Genomic DNA, 23,969 nt, shown 5'->3' with positions numbered 1-23,969 from the left:
AATATTAAAAAAAGATTCAACATTAAGTTTATTCCAAAAAATGAGTATTTTTTATAAGAATTTAGAATAAAATATTCTACAGTTTCTTATAAATTTAAAAGATATCTTATCATCTAGTTGCAGGTTTTTAAAAGATGAATACAAATCTGGGCAGAATTTGAGTTTATTATTAAAAAAAAGAATTAATATAAAGTTTATTTCAAGAAATGAGCACTTTTGCAAAAGTAGTCTTAAAGAGATTCTACATTTTTTTTAAATTTGAAAGAGATCACCTAGGTGCAGGTTTTTAGAAGTTGTCTAAAAATCTGGGCAGAATTTGAGTTTAATATTTAAAAAAAAATAATTTTGTTTTTATTATTACAAATTTATCTTATCATCTAGGGAGAAGTGTTAAGAAATTTTCTAAGAGTCCGGGCAGAATTTAAGTTTAATATTTTAAAGAAAAAGAACCAATATAGTTGCTATTTAAAAAAATGAGTATTTTTGCAAGAATAGACTTAAGGAGACTCTAAATTTTTTTCTGAATTATAAATGTATCTTATCATCTAGGTGCATGTGTTTGGAAATTATCTAAAAATGTGGACAGAATTTAGGTTCAATATTTTAAAGAAAAGGGACCAATATAACGTTTACTTCGAAAAATGAGCATCTTTCCAAGAACAGTCTAATAGAGAGTATAATTTTTTTTCCTAATTTGTAAGAGATCTTATAATCTAGGTGCAGGTGTTTCGATATTGTAGATAAGAGTTAAAATATTTGATTCGCACCTATAAACTCGCTGTAATCTTTCGATAGTTTCTGATAACATAGTTTCTTGAAGGTCACGGAACTCGTTAACACTGGGTAAATCGCAGTAAGATCTCCATTTGATATATGGAGGCAAGCCATGATCTCTGCCTTGTTGAATCATCTGAGCTGCATAGTCAACAGCGACATCGTTGGTCTTTCCATCGTGAAAGTATCGATCCAGGAGGATCTCATTTAATCCTGGCGGAAATGGCTTTCTCGAATGCCCAGCTGTCATGGAAATTACAAATCGTAATTCAAGATGTACCGCTATCATAGAATTTTTAATTTTGTGAAAGTTTGTATAAAAAGTTGAAGGTAAGTTCAGCAATCTATTTAAAAAATAATTGTGCCATGTTTTTTTTTTCCGAGGAGGCTTTTCTAGAGATAAAAGCAGCTAACAAGTGGATTCAAGTGGATTATCTCAGATTATATGCATTGCATGTGGACTATCACGCAAATAACAAGTGTATTACAGAGGGTTACAAGCGGATTACAAATTATTAAATCTGGATTATATAGGATGACAAGTGAATTGCCTAGGATTACAAGTTGATTGCCTAGAATTATAAGTTTATTTATTACAAGTGAATTATCCCGTACAAAATTATGGATTACTTAAAGTTGCAAGTGGATTACATAAGATTACAAGTGTATTATCTAGGATTAATACGATTATATTGGATTACAATTGGATTACTTTGGATTGCTCTGGATTGCACCGGATTACCACGAATTCTAAGAGTATTATGTCGATTTACAAGTGGATTACTTAGGGTTACAATAGATTACATAGAATTACAAATGGATGATCTAGGATTAAAATTGATTCGTCTAGGTTTACAAGTGGCTTAACTAGGATTAAAAGTGTATTATCTAGGGTTACAAGGGGATTAAAAAGAACTAATAGTGCATTGCTTAGTAATACTTAGATTATAGCAGATTAAAAGTGGATTACAATTACTTTGGATCACATGTGAATTACCGATTATTATAAGCGTAATTCCTCGAACTGCAAGTGTACTGCACAGGATAGCAACTGAATTATTTAGGATTACAAGTGATTAGCCTTGGATTACAAGTGACTCAACTTGGATTACAAATGGATTTGAAGAGTATTACTGTCCGGAAATCAACTGGATAACCTAGGGTTACAATTGGATCACATATGATTACAACACTCAGGATTACAAGTAGATTATCTAGGATGACAAGTGAATTGCCTAGGAATACACGTAGATTAACTAGGATTACAATTGCATAATAAGCAGATTAGCTGGGGTTACAAGTGGATTACTTGGGATTACTTGGGATTACTGTGGATTATCAAGAATTGCAAATGGATTACCAGGGTTGACTATTATTGAATTTTACTATTAAATCGAGGTTAAGGTCATAAGGAGCTATTCAAAAATCACGCTACACTTCCATAAGGTAGATGCGCGGCGTCGATTCTCGGAAGGGCTATATTAGGAGGCCCTATCTCTAGGGTTCACTATATTAAATTTTTACTGAGAATTCATCTTTTTTAGAAAATTTTACTATTTACTTAAAAGGTGAACTATTTTGTTAAACATTCACTTAATTCGTTGTAGATATAACTATTTTATCAAGATTCTTTGTATAAAAATAAAATATTTTAAGTAGAAATTTAAAGATTCCATTTTTCGTCTAAAGTTGATCGTTTTAATTTAAAAACCATTTCTTCAACTCGAAATTTAACTATTTCATTTCTGTTTGGAATCTGATCGCTTTTAGTTGAAAATGTAACTATTAAACTTTTCATGGAAAATTCATATTTTTTTAGTTGAAAATTAGAGTAGTACTGGGTTGAAAGTTGAACTACTTTATTAAACATTTATTTCATTGGCTGATGATTTAACTATTTTGCTTAAATTTGTTTGTATTTTTTAGAAAATAAAGTATTTTCAATGGAAAATTTAATTATTTCATTTTTGTCGAAAGTTGATCGTTTTAGTTGAAAATGAAAATATTTGGTAAAATTGTATGTACTTTTTAAAAATCTTTTTACACAGAAAAAATTTCAAGAGATTAATTCACGGAACTGCGCCTTGATTTTATTCACGTTTTGGCGCAAGAAGTAAGATCTCGGAACCTTTGCGTTTCGATCAACGGCCGTTGCTTTAAGTGCATTGGTTTCAAGGACTTAATTCTTGCACCAAAGCGTGAATAAAATTAAGGAGCAGTTCCGTGAATTAATCTCTTGAAATTTCTTTCGGTGTAGTTAAAAAGTTAATTTTATTAGTTCAATACTGAACTATTCAGTTATAAATTAATTTTTTTTAACTGAAAATTTAACTATTCCATTTTTTTGGTTGAAAATTGGTCGCTTGTAGTTGAAAATTCAACTGATAAATTTTTTATTGAAAATTCAACTTTTTCATTTGAGAATTAAAACTTACTTGGTTGAAAGTTAAACTAATTTGGTAAACATTAACTTCATTGATTTTAGATACAATTATTCGGATGAAATGTATATATTTTGTTACATCTATTTTGACTAACCTTGATTTGTTTTTATTTTTTTGAAAATTCAACTGTGTGTTTGAAAAATGATCTTTCTTGGTTGAAAATTCATATTCTCGGGTTTTAACTTCATCGGTTTAAAGAAATTCAAATTTTTCGCAGGAATTCGAGCGAAATTAAGGAGAATTTTTTGATATTTGTTAGTTATGTATGTAAATTCCATATAATTTACCTGAAGACTATGCTCAGTATGAAACAATACTATAAAATAATGCAGCTACGGAGGCACAATTTCAAAATTGTGTTTCTTTAAAGTTTTATGTCGAAAGAAATAAAAAAAACCTAACGAAATTTTTTTAACGTTTCTATTCGTTCTTTTCTATATTAAATAAAGGGTCAGCGTTCTAAACCTGCTAATTCACATTTTTTTCTCAATTGATTTTTTTTTATTTTCTAGAACTTTTTTATATGTAGTTAATATCCCGCAAGCGAAACGGCGAAATTCCTTTTTTTAAAGGGATTTTCAAAAATCGCATTTTGGTATCTAAAGCTTAAGTCGGCGGTCTAAACCTGCTAACTGCTTATGGCTTCTTATTGGAAATCGGTGCTTTTTCTCACAACGGCTCAGTTTATTCGTAGAATAGGCAAGTGAGACACATTTTAGTGTGTGTGCAGTTAAGTGTATGTGTGTCGATAGTTTTTTGTGGCTACTTTCACGTCATCTTCAATGTTGTCGTCTACAGATCGCTGCAAAGACGAAGGTGAGCGACGCGTCTCGATTACTAACACTAAGAAAATCTTCGAAATAAAATATGTAAAAGTTTTGCAAGCACATCTATTTTCAGCCCAAATAATAGAAGATCAGAGGTATAACACTGCAGATAATATGTTTAGAACGCGGGACCCCTTTTAGGTAACATATGAATAGTTTGCAATAGTGAAATAACGTTCAATTTTTATTAAAATGTTATCAAACTAACGTGTATTATTTTTCTCTAGTAAATGAACAAAAAACATTTTACAGTTTTCAAAAATATTGAAAATAATAAAAATAGCAACGATTTTCCATCGTCGTGTAAAAGTTCTGAAATGTCAGTTGACAGGTTTCGACCGCGGACCCTTCCAATATGATTGCCACATAATTTTGACACTATGCCTTCGTAGCCTCAATTTTTTCTGATGCTTTTTTAGACTAAGCTTTTATTTTCAGCCAAATTATTTTTAATTTATCGAAATAATTGACAATTATAAACATTTTAGTTTTAAATTCTCGTAGTTCCTCTGTTTTGAGAGCATTTTGGCCTCTGAAGCCTTAAAATATTACTTGTGTGTTTTGTGTTTTATGATAGCCATTTATAAAATGACGTTGATTACGAATGCTATAATAGTACGAGAGATACAATAGTTAAGTTGAAATACAACAAGATTATGTCAGTAAAGAGTAAATTAAGACGTCAGTATTTTAATGGGTAATAATATTTATATCCAGCAGGCAATCTATTATTTCCTTTATATTTTATCATACGTATGCTGTAATGTTTATGAACTGCTAAATAGCCTATTTCCTAATCTAAATGATTTCACGGAAAATTATTTAAACTGTTGGAATTTAAAAGTTAGTGTAAAAATGTTAAAAATCTTGTAACATACAAAAAATGGTGTAAATTTTAATATTCATAATTTATATTCCTAAAAAATATACAAAAATTAGTCGAAATATTTAAAACGAGATTTAAAAATATATATTTATAACTAAATATTAATATTTGCTAATAAAAATCAGTAATGGGAAGTAATTGGTTTCTTTTAAGTAGCTACTTGTACAATTTATAAAAATTGTTACTTTTCTATTTATTTTCGAAATATAGTTTATCAGTTATTTTATAACGATCAATATGTCTTATTACCCTTAAAAATATATTTTTCACATTTTCTTTAGTAAAATTTTACGACTACTTTTTAAAATATTCTTCAGTGCGGCGGGAATCATATTGAACATATTAAAAATGTGACCAAAGGTGACTAAGTTTTAACCAAAAAACGGACTAATTTTAAACCCAAAACTGACTAAAAATGAACGCAGGTGACTGATGTGCATTAATAATGGGACTAATGCTGTTTTGAATTTAAAATTCAATGAAATTTATAAGAATTCCAAGAACTTTACCGAATTGAAAATAAATTTATGTAGAGTCAAAGAATCATGAGAATTCAAAAAATCCTTTTTTAAGAAATCAGAATAAATTAGTAAGAATTAAAGATATCACATCTATTCGAATGAGTTGTCTTTTATATTCTAGATTTTAGATATTTCACGAATTATAGTCAAATTGCACACAATTTAGAAGAATTCAAGGGAATTCAAAAGGTTGATGAAGTCCATAAAAATTTGAAAGAATTTAAGTGAACCAAATTTTAAAAATCAAATGCTTTCCATCGAATTAAATAATATGGGAGTGAACAGAACTCATGGCGAATTACAAAATTAAAGTAAATTGTTATCAAGTAAAAATACAAAAGAATTAAATAAAATTCAAGTGAATTTCAAAAAAAAGTTAAGGAAAATGAGGAGAAAACAATAAAATTGATAAAAATTCGGTAATGTTTAAAAATCTAATTGAATTGATTAAATTTGGAACAAATTGAGAAAAATTGTGGCAATTTAAAAGAATGTTATGAAATGTCTGAAAATTCAAAGTGGGTTTGAAAGACTTCAAGTTGAATTAAAAAAAAATCTGTTAGAAAACCTATTGGGTTAAGAAGAATTGAGATAATTTAGAAAAATTCAAGTGAATTGACAAAAATCAAGAGCATTAATATTTAAACCAAAACAAAAAATAATTTGAATTTTAAATTAAAAACAGTAGAATTCAATAAAAAATACCAGTTTTCAACAACAATTCTTCAACAATATAGTTGAATTTTCAACCAAAAAGATAAATTTGCAAGACAAAAGTTGAATGAAAAAAATGAAGTTTCAACAAGTGTTGAATTTGCTACAAAGTAGATTAATTTATCACCAAATAGTTACACTTTCAAAGAAAGAAACAATATAGGAATTCGAAAATAAAAAAGATCAATGTTTAAGCAAAAATAGAATAGTTAAATTTTTAGGTAGGAAAGTTAATTTTCAACAACGAACAAAAAAATTGCCCCCCCCCCCCCCCGTTAAGAAATAAACTCAAACGGATTTATCATGTTTTGTTTATAGAGTCTTGAAATTTTCAGTAAATTAGCAATTATTTCCTGACAAGTGATATGTTACGTAGTAACATTATATTGTGATCGTTTTAAAATATTTAACTTTAAATGGCGATTGCTCCCTGAAAATACATTACAAAAAATCTGTCAAAAATGTATCAATTTCTCTATTTTTCAAGAAATCTGTATTTGAATACATAACCCCTTTCAATCTATCTAGTAGATTAACGGAAAAGCATCCGACCGGAAATTAGAAATTTTATGGTTCTATTCTTAGCGGAGCGAAAATCATTTTTCAGAAAAATTTTATTCAAAAGAATGTATTATTCAGAGCTCCATCTAACCTGAAAAACGTTAAAAATTTCTGTTATTATCGGAAGATAATACACATTCCTTGGAAAATTGTAATACATAACACCTGGAAAATTAATGCGTGTATTTCTCAAAAAGGATCCTTATTTCGATCACTCTAGTAGCTTAAGGGAAAAGCACCCGACCGGCAATCGGAAATTCTGTGGTTCGATTCCCAGCGGAGCGAAAGAGAAGATATTTTTTTCAGAAAAATTTAATTTTACCATTGAACACAAAAACGATAAGAGAAATTCATGCAATTTTGCAAATTTTCTGTGCTATATAATCAGAGAGAAATAGCCATTCAAAGTTGAGTAATCTGAAATGATCGTAAGATAATGGTACTTTTTAACCTTTCAGTCGTCAGGAAATGGTTGCTAATCGACTAAATATTTCGAAACTCTGTATCAGTATAGGCAAAACCTTCATCTGTTACACTTATTTATCATATTTTTACATTTTTTTCCTTCTGTGATTTTCACTATATTATATACAAAATTTTAGATATCTACATATTTTGGGCAGATAGGAGTTCTTTTAAAAAACTAACTGACCCATCATTGATAAAATTGTATGTCTTTTGCCATTTTTGCATTATTATTCTTATGAAGCGGTCGACTTGAAATGTCAAGATCCGCTATTAAATGTAGCTCTTCGTGACATTTATTTTTATTTCTATCTACACTTGATTTATTTTACCGTAATTTTTTCCGACAAGGAGAAATTTAAATTATTTTCTTTGAGTCTTTGAATAAAGAGAGAAATAAAGAAGGTAGGCAGAAACTTACCTGTCGCTCCAGTGATCAATCGATCTATTGCTCCAGCCTCGTAGAGCTCTTGCGGGGCATAAAAGGCAGAAAGAAGAGATCTTTCTCCAGATTTCTGAGTAGATCGGGAGTCAACGAGATCAAGAGTCTTTGGTGTCAGAGCAACGAAGAAGGAAAATCCTGCCGAGGCTGCTGCATTCGATATGGTCGCATCCGCTCGGAAATCGTAGCCTCGAAAGTAGCCTCCTGGGGTTAAACGCAAGTCGAATCTTCAAAGGCCCAAAAGAACGAAATAGAGGAATTTTGAAAAAATCAGAAATAGTCTACTTATCAGAGATACTCTACCCCAAATAAATGCACGCAAAAATAAATCAAGGAGAGGCAAAAAAGGGTAAAGGCATTAGTAGTGGGCCACTTAAGATTAGAATCATATTCAAAACTCTACGAAAAGTTGCACCACCAATCAGTGATGTTTCACTGACCACTTAAACAATAATTCTAAACATTTGGCTAAAAAACCAAAAAGTTTTAATTTTTTCAGCAGCATGCCCCCCCCCCCCGCTTTACCGACTCTATCCAACTTCCCCTCAGGTTGCTGGGGGATGGCCAGACGCTCTCACCGACCCTTGATTGCAGCGGGGTCTTCTGTACGAACAAGAAAAAAAATAAGGAACAACACATTTTTAATTTTGCTTTTGATAATGCAGAAATATTATATTGGAAATCTACGATTTTTTGTGATTCCAACGATATGTTACTTGTCTTAACAAATTGAAAATTAAAGTAAGTGTAATTTATTATTTGAAGTTATAAGTAGAAAATCAGAAGTGTTTAATTCAATTTCAAGGATTTGTAATCAAACAATTTGAAACAAATGCATCCAGAATAAATAAAAAACACTGGAAAATTAAAACAATAATTTCTCAAACTCATGTCTAGAAAATGAGAAGATGTTATAACGAGGCATTAAAAATTGAATTTATTTGTTATTTTAAAAACTCTCAAAATTTTGAATATTTTTAACTAAACCTAAACAAACAATTAAAAAGAGAAATGCTAAAAATGGTAGAATTTAAAAAATTGTAACTATATACAGAAATCCTATCGCACTTACTCTAATTTTCAATTTTTTAAGGCGTATAGTATCACTGGAATCGCCAAAAATCTAAAATTTCGAATATGATATTTCAAAAATATTAATTGGAAAATAAAAAAAATTATATTTCTAATTTTATTCCTCATTAGTACAAAGGCTCTCCTGCTGGCAAGGGTCGGTGACAGCTTCGGGCGATCCCACAGTTTCATGAGAGGAAGGTGTGTAGAGGGGGTAGATCAAGCCAAAAAATACCGCATGAGGTTAGATCCTCACGAATAAATTAATTACAAGATCTGATGTTCTTTTTTAAAATTAATTTTCACTTGTTTCAACAATTTTGTTTTCTTAGAATTTCGTAAATTAGGAATATTTGAGAAATTCTATGATCTATTTAATGAACTTGAGGGGTGCATATTTTTGTTTCAATTCTTTAAACAATTTATTTTGGTTTGTATCCAACTTCAGTAGTTTTTTTGATGGGGTTTCAACTAGTTTTAAAAGTGAATACTAAATCTTACTTTTCTCAAGTTACTTCTTACTATTTAAACAATTTTTTATCTGATAATATCGCAAATTCGTGCTATTTTCTGGATATTTTGGCTTAATATTCATGCATGCGAAAAGTAATTTTTTTACAATGATTGACCATTTCTAATTTTAATTCTTTGAATACAACTTTTGACAGGAGAAAGCTACAAAAACGCATGTTTTACCATTTTTTAGTAATTTCCAATACTTTCTCCTAAAACATAGTTTCAGAAGGAATTAAAAAAATGTGTTTTTTTTTCACTATGTCATTTTTATACAAAACTGCAGGGAGTTAATTAATATTTAAATTTTGTGCTTTGTTAAAAAAAAACGCGAAATTTGTTTTTCAAGGCAGATATTTTTTGTTGGTCTTATGCAGGCTAAATATGTAACTTTTGTGGGCATGAAAAATTTTTTTTATAAAATCGAATTTCCTCATTCTTATTCGCGAAGATACGAAAGGTGTTAGGATAAAAGTTTGCATTCCTGAAAGTTCATTATATTTTTTAGGGAGAAAAGGGTCGAGTTCTTAAAAAAAGGTTAGCCCATATAGAACTTATAGGACGCCTTTCTTATATCATAAGAAACTTTTTTTAAACATTAAAAAAAAATGTGCCCGCTTAGCGGGCACATATTAATCGCGCGCTGTGCGCGCGGTTCGCTGCGCTCGCAAGTTTGAGCGCGCCTAGGGCGCTCGATAATGTATTTACCTCGCGCTAGGCGCTCGACTTTTCTGCACAGACTATTTAAAACTAAAGGTAAAAGTATCGACAACAATAATTTAATGATTGTGAATTCTCTTTTGTTAAAACTCCTTCGGCTTTATTGAATACATTCTCATCACGTATCTCGTGCTTCGCACTCGAGTTTATCCCTGAAATTTTATATCATTCCGATAAATGTATATTATTATAATTCGTAACTTGCATTAATATTAAAACAGACGAAATTTCATTGTCCCGTTCAAATAAATTTGAAAATATTTTTTGCAATTCATTTTAAATTTACACTAAATTATTATTAGTTTATCCTAAATTTTTTACATTCTTCTAAATTTACTCAATTCTATTCTGATTTATTTTGAAAGTGGTTAGTTTAAATAAGTTTGTTTTAGAAATGTTATATTAAAATTTTTTTAACTAATTAAAAATTGTACATTTCAGTATTGTTTTAAATATTATATTTATTTTATTAGATATTATCATAAAACTATTCAGTTTCTACGTTTTTCATTTTTTAAAGTCTAGTTGCGTATCAAATTCGTTGATTCAGAAAATGCACTTTAAATACTTTGAATCATAATGTTTGTTTATTTTTCATGTTTTGAATTTGAAAATATAAATAAGAAAAAGTCTTTTTGGATACTAAAAAAAGTGGTAAATTTTGTTATGCTAAAACTTTTTTTTTTGTTATAAATAAAAGAAAAAATACGTGTCCTATAAAAAAGTGATTCATAACAAATTTGTAGATATTTTTTGGGTGCATAATGTTTGCCTGATAAGTTTTTTCCTACCTTGCATAGTTTGACAACAAAATACAAATTTTTATTACCTTTTGTTTGATCAAAATTTGAATTATCAATTTTTCGAAAAAAAATAAAAAAGTTGTTATGATAATCTTGTAGGGCTTTCGAAAATTAGCAATTTACTTTCAAGTACTATGAACAAATGTACAGACAATTTTTAAATCATGAAAAAATGTGGTCTCAAAAACTTTCAAAATACGCTCATTTTTAGAATTTTTATCCAAAATGGCTGACCAACGAACTTGGCATTTAGCTTAGGATACTGCAAAAGTGAAGAGTGTATCAAAGGTCAATCTAATAGATTATTTTGTTCAAAAGTTATCGTGCTCGTAGACAGACAGACATAAAGACAGACGCATTCGTAAAAACCTGTTTTTCGGATTCAAGGGGTCTCAAAACGTGAATTTTTAACAAAAACTGGAAGGGAGGTCAAATTTTACACAAATCGAATACCTTCTCTGATGAGAATGTATTATCATAAAAAAATAACAAATTATTAATTAAATTTTTTGAAACCCCACACACTAGACGAAAAAGAAATTAAATGACAAAAGTTGTGAACAGAATGTGCCCACGAAGCGGGCAGATTTTTTTGTTTTTTACTGTTAATCATGTTTTTCATGATTAGAGTCGAAACTATGTATCCTATCAAAAATTGGTTGATAACAAATTTGGGGATCTTTTTCATGTGCACAATTTTGGTCTCTTCATCTTTTACCGTATTTTGCGTAGTTTGGCAGAAAAAAGTAATTTTTTGATTTTTCATAATTTTGTATGCTGCCAAAATATGAAGATTTGATTTTTCAAGCAAATTCAAAAAATTGTTATGATAATCTTGTAGGGCATTCATAAAGCAACATTTTTCTTCTCCTGGCTTGTTTTCATATCGTGCGTTATTTGGCCTAAAATGTTTATTTTTGTGTGTTTTTTGGAATTTTGTAAATGTTGTAACTCTGGTAATTTTTGATATTATGAAAAAAGTCGTAAGAATAAATTGTTCGAATTTTTGAATAATTTTGGAATTAAGCTAACAAACTTGACCTTTAGTTTAGGACACTAAACGAGTGTACCAAAGGCCAATCTAATAGATTAATTTTTTCAAAAGTTATCGTGTTCACAGATATACATACATACAGACATACAGACATACAGACATACAGACATACAGACAGACAGATTCGTAAAAGCCTGTTTTTCGGATTCAGGGGGTCTCAAAACGTGGACATTTGACAAAAACTGGGGGGGGGGGGTCAAATTTTACACAAATCTAATACCTTCTCTGATGAGAATGTAATAAAAGAGGTTGTGTTTGCCAGACATTTTTTATTGATATACTATTCAAAACAAAATTTTTCTGAAAACCACTATTCTTTTATTTTAATATTTTTTCCTATCTGACGTTTTCGCGAAAATTCTATTTTGTGAAGAAAAGTCTCTTGTCCGCGAAATTAATTTAACCCGTATAAAACTCACAGGATGTCTTCCTTAGGGATTGTCCATATATTACGTAAGACGTTTTTCTGTTGTTTGAATAAAGACGAAAATAATATTTTTATCAAGTTGAAAAGGACACAGCGATATAAACAAAAGAAAAAATTCTTACGTAATATATGGACGATCCCTTATAGAAGGCCAAATAAAAAATATGTAAGCGACGATTTTTTGAGAAGAATCGAATTTTAATATTTTCAGAAAAACCTCCGGCATTTTCTTGATTTTGAACCTTTTTAAAATTTTCCGTCGGATTTCGCAAAAAGACAATGAAAGCTATCAGAATCTGTAAAGATGTCTTAAATATACTCCAAATCCCATACAGTAACAGTTTCGGGGGTCGCCTCGTACAGGCCTTGTGACGAAATCAGTACCCTTGAAACGTAAACAGTCAGGGCCACCTGAACCGTTTCTAATTGTAAGGCATAATATTGCGCAATATACTCGACTGAGTAGTCGCGCGCTGCGGCCCTTTCATTAGGTTAACTTTATATTTGGAAAAAAATATTAGGCATACCTTTGTAAAAAAAAGTGATGTTACGCAAATCGGAAAAATACCTATCGCTGGGCCTTAAGTTTTATAACTTTTTGATACAGATCCTCATAACATTTCAAATAAAAAATACTCACTTATCAAGGAAAGGCTCCCCTAGAATAACCGGTAAGAACTCATTGTAGGTCACATGTTGCATTTCTGCAATAACAATTTTCCTAGTTTCCTGGTAAATTTTCTCGTCTTCCCAGTGAGGATTAAGTGTATGAAGTTTCTGTGCTATTCTATTGTGCTCTCTGAGGAAGAGCACGTGCATAAGTGCCAATCCAGGGTGCTCGTTTACTCTGGAGTCTCCACTCAGGAAGCATGGTAGGGCTTTGCTCTGACTCCTGCAGTTTTGTAAGTCCTTCGAAGCCATTGGCAAGTTCTTCCTTTGAGTATTTAGTGCTCCTCCAATGCCTTCTCTTAGGATCCCCGAGGTCTCCTCAGAGCTACCATAAATTGGCGATAAATCAAGATAAGACGAGGCTTGATTAATCTGCTGTCTGGGTCCTAACTTGCAACCCTAATTTCAATTAGAAAAATACTAAATTGTTATTAACTAGCAATATTAGGATAATTCTGCACCAGCTACCCTTGTACTGTGCCCCCACTGCGCAGCTTCCCCTCAAGCAGTCAAACTTCAGCCGCCGATCCTGGTCAGCAGCAGTCCTTTGTGACTAATAAGTACTAAAGTGCGTAGTAAAAAAAATTATTTAGCACTTGGTAATTTGTAAATATAATATTCGAAGTATGTACTTTTTAGCGATTCTGACGATACGTTATTTTCCTTCAAAAATGGAAAATTAAAGAATAAGCGTTTGATTTTATAAAATCTTCTAGCACCTTATTGATGAAAGTAAATTTATAATAATATTTGAACATATAAAAAACAGAATAAAAAGAATTTTCATGAATAAATTTTTAACTAAAAGTAGAGGAAAATCATTGGCAATTACACACACTATGGTGGGTTCAATATAAGAAAGGGCTTATCTACGAACTTTTCATTGACAAAAATACATCAAGAATTTTTTTTTAATTTGCTGTATTTCCAATTTTAATTCTTTCTTCTTGGTGATTTTTTTAAAGTGAATTTTTGTCACTAAAGGCAAAAAGGTAAATAAATGTACTTTCAATCAATATCCAAGGCAGAATAGACCACAAAATTCGCTTGCATATAATTAAACATTTATTTTTTTATTTTCAACTTTTTATGGCAAATAAAATATCGTTGGAATCGTAGATTTCGAATATTATTTTTATAAATTACCTAGTGTTATATTGAAAATTTCTTATATTCAGAATTTTAGGCCTCATTTCTGCCTCACTTCTGCTGGAGGGGTCAGCAGCAGCAGTATGGCTGCATCAGGGGAAGCCGCTAAGCGTGTGGGAAACATTGAATTCACGATTAATAATAAACAAACATAAAAAAAAATTGTTATGCATTCAATTAATAATAAACAAATATAAAACAAGATTTCTATGAATTCAATTTTTATTGTACAGTTTAATCACTATAAACAATAAATTAGACAGGCATAGTTTTAGTTTTAATGCAAAAGTTATTCATTTTTCACAGGTTAATGTGGAAAGCAGCTTGGAAACTTGGAAAGTTACCTTAAAAATATTCTGTTCTTAATTCTATTTTGACATTTTTTCATTGAAAAGAATTTTAATTTAAAATTGTTATAAAGTGAAATATTTAAATTTTCCAACACATTAAATTAGTAACTTAAAATGTTTCGTTCTTTTGAATTTTTTCTCATTCTGAAATTCTATGTCATATTTTTCATTCTTTTGAATTCCTGTATCTTCCCCGAAATATTTTGAATTCTTTGAATTTGTAAAATTTCCTTTATTCTGTGAATTTCCTGAATTCCCAGGACTTCAAAACAATGAGACGAATTCAGAAGAAATGAAGAAATTCAGAGCTTTCTTAGAATTTATGGATATTCGAAGATTTCAAGGAATTCCAAGAATTAAATATCATTTAGGGAATCCAAAAAATTATTGAGAATTAAGAATTTTGAAAGAAATCAGGTAATTCAGAGAAAAATCAGAATTCAGAATATTCAAAGAATACAGGGAAGGCAGAGAAATCACAGAATTTCAGGAATTCAGAACATTCGAAGACTTCAGAAAAATTAGAGAACTACAAGGAATTCACTTATTTTTAGAAATTTCGAGAGCTCCAAGATTTCAGAGCATTTAGGAAATTTAATTAATTTACAGAATTCTAGAAATTTCAGGAAATCAGAATATGCAAGCAATTCGCAGATTTTTGGCAGGTCAAGAAATTCAGAGATTTTAAGGAATTCAGAGAATTCCAAATATTCAATGAATTTAAGGATTTCAGAGAATTCAGATAGCTTAAGGGATTTAAATTTAATATAGGGAATGCAGAGAATTTGAGAAATTTTAAATCATTGAGGGAATTTAAAGGAATTCATGAAATTGAAGGAATCCAAGGAGTTCCGAGAATTCAGGGAATTCAATAAATTCAGTATTTTAAATAATTAAAGAAGCTTCGGGAATTCAGAATATTCAAGTCATTCTGGGGATTCAGAGAATTCAAAGGACTTCATAATATCAAGGAATGCATAGAATTCTAAATATTCAAAAATTTCACAATATTCGAAGAATTCAAGAATTTAAGGAATTCAGTGAATTTCAGAGATTTCGAAGCATTGAGTTAATTCAAGGAATTCACAGAAATCAAAAAATTTCAGAAATTCTGATCATTAAAATAGTTGAGGAAATGTAGCATATCCTAGGATTTCAGGGATCTCAACGATTTTCAAGGAATTTAGGAAATATGGCAAGTACGTTACGTCATAAAAGAATAAAACTTCAAAAGGAATTCAGGGAATTAAAAGAATTTCAGGGATTTCGAAACACTCAGATAACTCAAGGATTTTAAGAAATTCAAAATATTTTAAGATTCTAGGGGATTTAGCGAATTTAAAGAATTTGAGGAATTCAAAGATTTTCAGAAATTTAGAGAATTCAGGAAATTTGAAATATTCGATGATTTCAGAGAATTTATAAAAATCAATGATTTCAGATAATTTAAGAATTCAGGGAATTTAAGGAATTCATCGATTTTCAGGAATGCAAGGAATTAAAAATATTCACGGAATTATGGTCATTCAAAATATTCAAGTAATATAGCACTTTTTCACGATTTCAGAGAATTCTGAGCGTCCAATTTGCATAGCTTTAAATATAAAGCTATTAATTTTGAAAAAATAAATTGAAATTTTAAAGGCTTTAAATGTTATATGATACCCTTTTTTTACTAATAAAATTCCAATTTTTTAATTAAAAATGTTCTAAATTTGAAACTGATCTATTTTTAAGTTGTAGAATTGATTATTTTTAGTTTTAAATTCTTAGTATTAAAAATATTTTTAATGGACAGGTTATTTGATATAAAATTCTTTGAATTGGGATTTATTCAATTGTTTAAAGTTTTGAATCGTTTAATTTCAAACGTATATTCAAGCAATTGTGGTTTAAATGAAACCAAACCATTTTCAATGTTTCTATATATGCTTTCAATTAAATATTGGTAAATTTTAAAAGCTTCCAGTTTTTAAATAATTTATTATTAAAAGTTTTAAACTGAAAGCTGACAACAAGATTCAGAATTTTTTAATTTAAAGTTTTGAAAGGTTTAAAAAGATGAAAGTTATCTAGCTTCTATAATATTCGAAATAATTCATACTTTTAACATAATAAACGTAATGAAAACATGAAAAACTATTTAACGGATAAGGAAAATTTAAAAAATCATAAAAAGTAAATCGTAAAAAGTCAAATATATTTATTTCAAAAATATTACTTTCCAAATATTAATTTCATTTGGTGGACATACAATTTCCAAGATTTCAATTTGCTCCCAAAGAATGTTATATATTATAAATTGAACCATTGTTATTTTCCTTTTACATTAATGAGATTCTAAAATTTAGATAATAAAGCAAAACAATTAAAAAAATAGGAATAAAAACCAAAAGCATCTCTGCGAACCAACTTCATGTTGCAAACATGCATTAAGTTGGGGAGAGTGGTTCTAATTCGGCACAGAAAGAGATTTTGTCGAAAACAGAGGGCAAACAGGATTTAATCGCACTTTAATCTCTTTGGCCAAGTAGCACGAGCCCTGATGACTACACGAAAATAGAATAATCGAAAAGTCAATAAGAAAACACAGAAAATAACCAGAAACCTACCAGAGACAAGCAACATACAGTCAAAACATAACGAAGTTAAAAAAAATAACAACAAGAGACGAGTGTCATGGAATTGAAACAGAACAAAATAAAATAACACTCAAATAAAAGAAAACAAAAAAAGGTGCCGACAGGGACCATTACGCATGTTTATACATTTCATGCTATTACGCACACCAAAAAAATCCAAATAAAAATTTGACTTTATCAGGCGAAAGCAAATAGCACATAGAACATAGAAATCAACCAAAAATTTAACACCGCTCACGCTGTCAAACAAAAACTAAAGTGACAGTTTTCAGCGTAAATTACCCAGTGGGCACAAAATTTGGCAACAGCTTTTCGATATCATTACGACATCTTTACAACAACTTTACGACATCCTATGTCCATGTCGTTTCATTGTTTTTACGATGTCGTAAAGACATCGTCAGATCATGCGATTTGTTTACGATATCATAAAGACACCTTAACGACATGGACATAGGATGTCGTACAGTTATCGTAAAGACGTCGCCAAACTTTGTGCCCACTGGGTACTTTCATGTCCGCCAACCTGTCATGTTATGACAAAACATTTAAGCCGACACGCGCTTTATCTCTGATAAACGCGAAGGTGCCGGCCTAACACACTGTGCCGACTTAGGACCACTCTCCCCTAATAATAACTTACGTTTTGACTACATAGAATTAAGGCATAACAAAAGTAACATAAATCATAAATTCATTGATTCTTAGTAACCAGTGAGTTTTCCTGTTTGATGATCCTATTCTGAATAAATTAAATATTTTCTTCATTGAAGAAACGCTGATTTCTCTACAGTCGAAAGACCTCAAGAATAAATATTAAATATTACTGAAAAGAAGAAGCTACTGAAATTGTCATTAACATACATTGATGACTTTTAAATGCATATAAGGAGCATATTTCCCTCATAGGTACAGAAGCTAAAAGACGAGGTTAAAATTAATAGCATTATTAAGAAGAAACGTTACAAGATTTACAGCTTTCATTCAGGATAACCATCTGATTGATCAACTACTACAAGTTTGCCATTTGAATATTAAAGTTAATAACGTATTGCGTTACATTGTCAGCGATCATTATCGACACCAACCGTTATTTATTTATATTTACGACACACTGTACTTTATGAATGATGTCTATTGCTTCTGGGATCGAAAATGTAGTTTTTTTAATAAAGAGGCTTTGATATATAAATGGGCTGTGCTCTAGACAAAACAACATAAGTTGTTTTAGGGTTTGGCAGGAAATTGCTAAAGAAACTCAAAATGTGTTTCTAATAACCAAAAAATTCACGTTTTAGATTTTGCAAACATTTTAAATAGCATAGTATATCCTTTTTGGTAAGTAAAAAGACATTTTAGAAAGTTTTCTCGGAAATGATGTGCCAAAATCTAAATCGAATTAGGTGTTTTTTATAGAGAACTGTAATTGTCACTTGATACCGAAATCGGATTAAACTTATATGCAACGCTTTTATACAGACTTTGAATTTTGTATTTAAACAGTTAAATGAGCATGAGAATGATCCGATTCTAAAGATCAATTGCCTATCATGGATTTTTATGAATTGCAACTGTCAACTATAAATTCTTATATCGCACATCCAAATTACGACCATCTACATGCACATTCAAACCTGAACAGTCCAAGAAATTTCCTGCATTTTTAAACAAAAAATCATTAGGCTTCGACAAATATTTAAATATATTCAATATAAAACAATACTTTTTTATGTAAAAAAAAACTCATTTTAATAGCCATAGAGGATGATTTATAGACCAATGTATGACATTTGGCTAAAAATTACACAATTTTGTTAAAATATAAATTATTAAATTTCTCGTTGAGAATGCATCTATTTGGTTGAAACATTAACTACGGGGTTGAAATTTAAACCCCTTTGTTAAAATTAATTTTTTTTTTGGCAATTCATTCAAAATGTTTTCTCAGTTCAGTTGAAAATTCTTTTCTGTGTTTGCCAATTAAACATTCAATTACTTGATTGACAGTTGAACTCTTTTGTTAAGAAATTACTTAATTAGTTGAGCTCATAATTTTACTTGAAAATTCATCTCTCTGGTTGAAAATGTAACTATTTCGTTAAAAATGTTCTTTTTTTTGTCAGAAATTAATTGTTTTAACTGAAAATAAAACTATTTGGTTTTTCATTAATTATTCATTATTTTTAGTAAAAAATTAAACAAATTGGTTGAAAATGTAAATACTTAATGTAATGTTAAACTCCTACGATGAAAGTTCATTTTATCGGTTAAAAATTTGTTTTGTTTTCGTTGAAAATAAATTTGCTCAACTGAAAATTTTAATATTTCATTTTTGGTTCAAAATTGGTTCTTTTTAGATAAAAATATTTGTTTAAAGATTGTATTATTTCGCGGAAAATTAAAAAATTTTATTAGAATGTAATTTCTATTGGATAATGATTTAAATGTTTTGATGAACATTCTTCTTTATATTTGAAAATTTATCTCTTTGAATGAATATTTACCTATGTTGTTCGAAATTCTTTTTTTTTGTCGCGGAAAATTAAGTTTTTTGACTTAAAATTTAACTAATCTATTTTTGGTGGTAAATTGATATTTTTTAGTTGGAACTTCAACCATTTGTTTAAAAATTGATTTTTTTAAGATTGAAATGCAACTATTTGGTTGAAAATATATCTTTTTGTGGTAGGAATTTAACTACTTGACTGAAAGTTTAACTCTTTGATTAAGAATTCAACTTTTTGGTTAATGATTTATCATTTTATCTGGAAATTCCTCTTTTTATTAAAAAATTGAACTATTTTGTTAAAAATTAGTTTCTTTTTTGTTGAAAATTACTTTTTTTAAACTGATATTTCAACTATTAGAGTTGAAGATTAAAAATTTTTATTAAAAATAAAATTTTTTTGTTGAAAATGCAAGTATATTACTAAAAAATAGTTTAATTGAACATTAATTTTTTAACTCAAAATTTTACTATCCCATTGTTGGTTAAAAATTTATCTTTTTAGTTGAAAATTCAACTATTCGGTTAAAAATGATTATCTTTTTAGATGAAAATTCATCTTTTTGGGGGAAAATTGATCTTTTTTGTTGGAAATTTAACTACTTGGTTGAAAGTTGGAATCTTGTCTGAAATTGATTTGTTTGTTTGATGATCATTATTTTGGTTAAAAATTAATCTCTTCCATGTCAATTTACGATTTTGTTGACAGTTAGTTGTTTTTTTTATTGAAAATGAATTTTTTAACTGTAATTTTAACTATTTCATTTTTGGTTGAAAATTGATTTCTTTTAATTTAAAATTCATGTATTTTGTTGAAAATCAGACTTTTTCTATATCCTTTATGTACGCCCTAAGAAGTTGTAAATCTTCCAGAAGTGAGTGTTTAATCTAGACAAATCTAATGAAACAGTTTCAGAAGGAAGAAGCACTAATTTACAGAGCCATAGAGATTTATGGTCCAATACAGAAAAATTGGATATATGAATGAAGTTTCGTAAAAATTAATTTTGGATTCATAAAATTAGATCATTTCGATCTGAAGATGATTATCAGAATTATATGTAGCAGTTTGATATCCCAGAGTTAACTGAGTAGTTATAATATTTTGCTGAAAACGTTTTATCATACAAAGTTCTTTTCTCGTTATTTTTAATAATCGAAGAAGATAGTGCGATAAAATCTGATTAATGGTCTTATGATTCTCCTTGAGTAAGGAAATAAAATCTGCTATTATTTATTGTATAATTGTAAAGAAGAAGTTACTTCCTAAAGTCTCACCTCAAGCGTGGTTCCTGGATGTGGAGCCGACCTGGAGTACTCCATACAGCCGATGGCGTTTTCAGCCTGAATTGGAAAGCATTCTGGATGAAAATTTTCAAATTCGACGTCACAGCACTTGAATCTTTCTCCATTTGGAAGCTCCATCCTAGGAGTATGGGCCATGTCATGAGCCACAAATTGACCAAACATGGCAGTTAGAGCCATCAGGTAAGGATGTCTGATATCAGGGCCACCAGAGTGAACTTTGGTAGAAACTTCTCGAGCACTAGGAAGATTTGATTTTGGTAAGGACACCCCATCTTGGTATTCAGGAGGCAAAAACCTCGTATAAGATTCAAGAGCAGCACCCCAAGAAGGATGCAAGGCATTGTTGCATCTACCGGTATGAGTTCTGTAACTAGGATCAACCTTTTTGCATTCGGCTGTCATCCTAAGGCTGTTTGATATTGCTCCTGTGCAAACGTTGATCCCTACCTGTTTAAAATTGGACATTTTAAATGAAAATTGTTATTTTTTAGTGATTCACAGCCTCAGAGTGATACCCTTATATTTTCAGTCCCTATCACATCCGTCGTACTTTTTCCCCAGGAGGGGAAGTGAGGGGGAATTATGAGATAGGAAGTAGGGAGAATGAGTGGATGGGGAAGTGAGGATAAATAAGAGAAGGGGAGCAGCCTAAATGAGGGAAGGGGGTTTAGAGGAAGTAACAGAAATAAGGGGAGGAAGATTAGAGGAAGTAGCGGAAATGAGGGGAGGAGGATCAGAGGAAGTAGCGGAAATGAGGGGTGGGGGAGTTAAGTAAGATATGCGATATTATGAGAGGAGGTAGTAGGATGAATGAGGGGTTGGGGAGTACGGGAAGTAAGGGGAACTATAACAAGTTATGGAAATGATGAGAGAGGATATAGAGGAAATAAAGTTAGGGGAAGTGAGGAGATGGGGAGTGGAGAAGTTAGGGGAAATTATAGGAGGAGTAAGTAGCGGAAATAAGGAATAGAAGGAATTAAAATGAATATATAATAAGGAATATAATAAGCATTAACTAGGGAAGTGGGGAAGGTCAGGCGAAAGGATAAAAAGAAAAGTTGAGAGAATGAAGGGAAAGGAAAGTGCAGAGAAATGAGGGATGGGGGAGTATGGGAAGTTTGGCGAAATTATGTTACAAGGAAGTAGTGGAAATGAGGGTGGGAGAGTTAAGGAAGGTAGGCGAAATAATGTGAGGGGACAAAAGGGTGAGAGGGGGCAGAAGGGTAAGTGTAGGAAGGGGAATAGAAGAATTTAGGTGTAATTGTGAGAGAGAAAGTAGGATAAACGAGGGCTGGGGTAGTAGGGAAAGTAAGGAGAAGTGAGGAGAAGTGAGGAGAAGTGAGGAGAAGTGAGGGGAACTAAGGGGAGCTACAGAAATGATGAAAGACGATGTAGAGGAAATTAGGCGTGGGAAAGTGAGGATAGGAGGAGTAGCGCAATCCAGGCGAAAATACGGAAAGCAAGTAATGGAAATAAGAGTATGGTTATTAGGGGAAGTGAAGCGAGCGAGGGGCAGTGAATCGAACTAGGGAAACTTACGGAAATGGTAACAGGATAATTAGGGGAAGAGGGATGGGGAATTGCCAAGAGTGGGAGTAGAGAAATAAAGAGAAGTTAGGGGACATAATAGTGGAAAAGGGGGGGAGTAAAGGAAGTGAGGGAAATTAAGGGGAAGGGAACTAGGGGAAATTAGTGAAAGTGAGGTAGGGTAGTAGGGGAAAGTGGAGGGGAAAATAGTAAGGAAGTTGGTTGAGTAGGGGAGGGGAAGGAAGTAATAAGTGTGAAGTGAGGGCAGAGAAAATATGGAGGGGGAGGTTTGAAAGAGCTTCCTAATGTCTTAATAGGCTACGAAACCCTACTTGGTTTAATTTTTTTCAGTTTTTAAAGTATATTTGTTGATTTGAAGTTATCTACTGTATTATAAAATTCTTTTTATATATTTATAAATCATTTAAGACAATTAGAGAATATTGAAAGATAGTTTAAAAGAGAAAAAGCATGGTTTCTACAAGTCAGGAAATTCCAGAAAGTCAGGGAAAGTTAGGGAATTTAAACCTAGTGAGAAAAGGTCAGCGAAAGCCAGGGAATGCCAGTCAAGACCTGACAGAGTTAAGGAATTTTCGATAAACTGGAGATGAAGTTAAATTTATTATTTTGTTAAAAATTCAAAAATTTTACTGAAATGTCATTCATTTTGTTAAAAATTCGTCTTTTTGGTTGAAACTATTTTTTTGAAAATTTTTTTGCTTACAAATTAATTTTTAAAACTGAAATGTTAGCTTCTTCATGTTTGATTAAAAATTTATTATTTTTCTTTCAAAATTCATCTGTTTGATTTAAAATTTAATTTTTTTTTTTTAATTTATTTTTTGGTTAGAAAATTAATTTATGAAACTGCAAACTGAACTATTCTATGTTTAATTGAAAAAAATACATTCTTCGTTGGAAATACATCTGTTTGATTACATTTTTGTTTAATTATTGTTTTAAAGATAAAATTGAACTATTCCATTTTCAGCTAAAAATTTATCTGTTTCGTTGAAAAATCATTTGTTTCTTTGAAAATTGAACCATTTCGTTGAAAAATTATTTTCTTTGTTTGAAAATAATTTTTTTCTGCCTATTTTTTAAGTTAAAAATGGATATGTTTAAGATAAAAAAGCATCGTTTTAATAGAAAAGTAATCTTATTTGTCGAAATATCATCTATCTCGTTAAAAATGCATTACTTTAGTTAAATATTGAATTATTTTGTTTAAAATTTCTTTCTTGTTGTTGTTGAAATGTTACTTGTCCAACTAAAAAATTATCTATTCTACGTTTGATTGAAAGTTCATATTTTTTAGTTGACAATTCATCGATGTGGATAAAAGTGAAACTACTTTGTTAAAAATTTGTTCTTTTGTTGTTAAAAATCAATTTTTTTACTGAACAATTAACCATTTGGTTGCAAATTCATCTGTCTTGTATAAAATTAGTTTTTTCATGAAAATTAATTTCTTTTTAATTTAAATTTTAATAGCTCTGTTAAATATTAAATAGTGTAGATTACTAATTTAATATATTGAGAATCGAGAAGGTGAGGCTTCGATGGCGTATTTGGGTAATACTCTACTCATAGATA

The 23,969-nt window shown here is 30.1% G+C and overlaps 1 protein-coding gene across 1 annotated transcript in view; it reads right to left on the bottom strand.

Moving 5' to 3' along the window:
• The window catches only part of LOC117167015, a 105,159-nt gene that overhangs the window by 3,778 nt on the left and 77,412 nt on the right, over positions 1-23,969 (bottom strand). The window contains exons 7-10 of the mRNA XM_033351564.1: positions 20,817-21,293; positions 12,863-13,290; positions 7,614-7,861; positions 768-1,017 (exon numbers count right to left, since the gene is read on the bottom strand). Coding sequence (XP_033207455.1) covers positions 768-1,017; positions 7,614-7,861; positions 12,863-13,290; positions 20,817-21,293 — 1,403 coding nt within the window. The remainder of the gene's footprint in view (positions 1-767; positions 1,018-7,613; positions 7,862-12,862; positions 13,291-20,816; positions 21,294-23,969) is intronic.

This window comes from Belonocnema kinseyi, chromosome 2, assembly GCF_010883055.1.
Source record: "Belonocnema kinseyi isolate 2016_QV_RU_SX_M_011 chromosome 2, B_treatae_v1, whole genome shotgun sequence".
Classification (NCBI taxonomy): Eukaryota; Metazoa; Arthropoda; class Insecta; order Hymenoptera; family Cynipidae; genus Belonocnema; species Belonocnema kinseyi.
The sequence above is the reverse complement of the archived record's forward strand: the minus strand, read 5'-3'. Positions and strand labels throughout refer to the sequence as shown.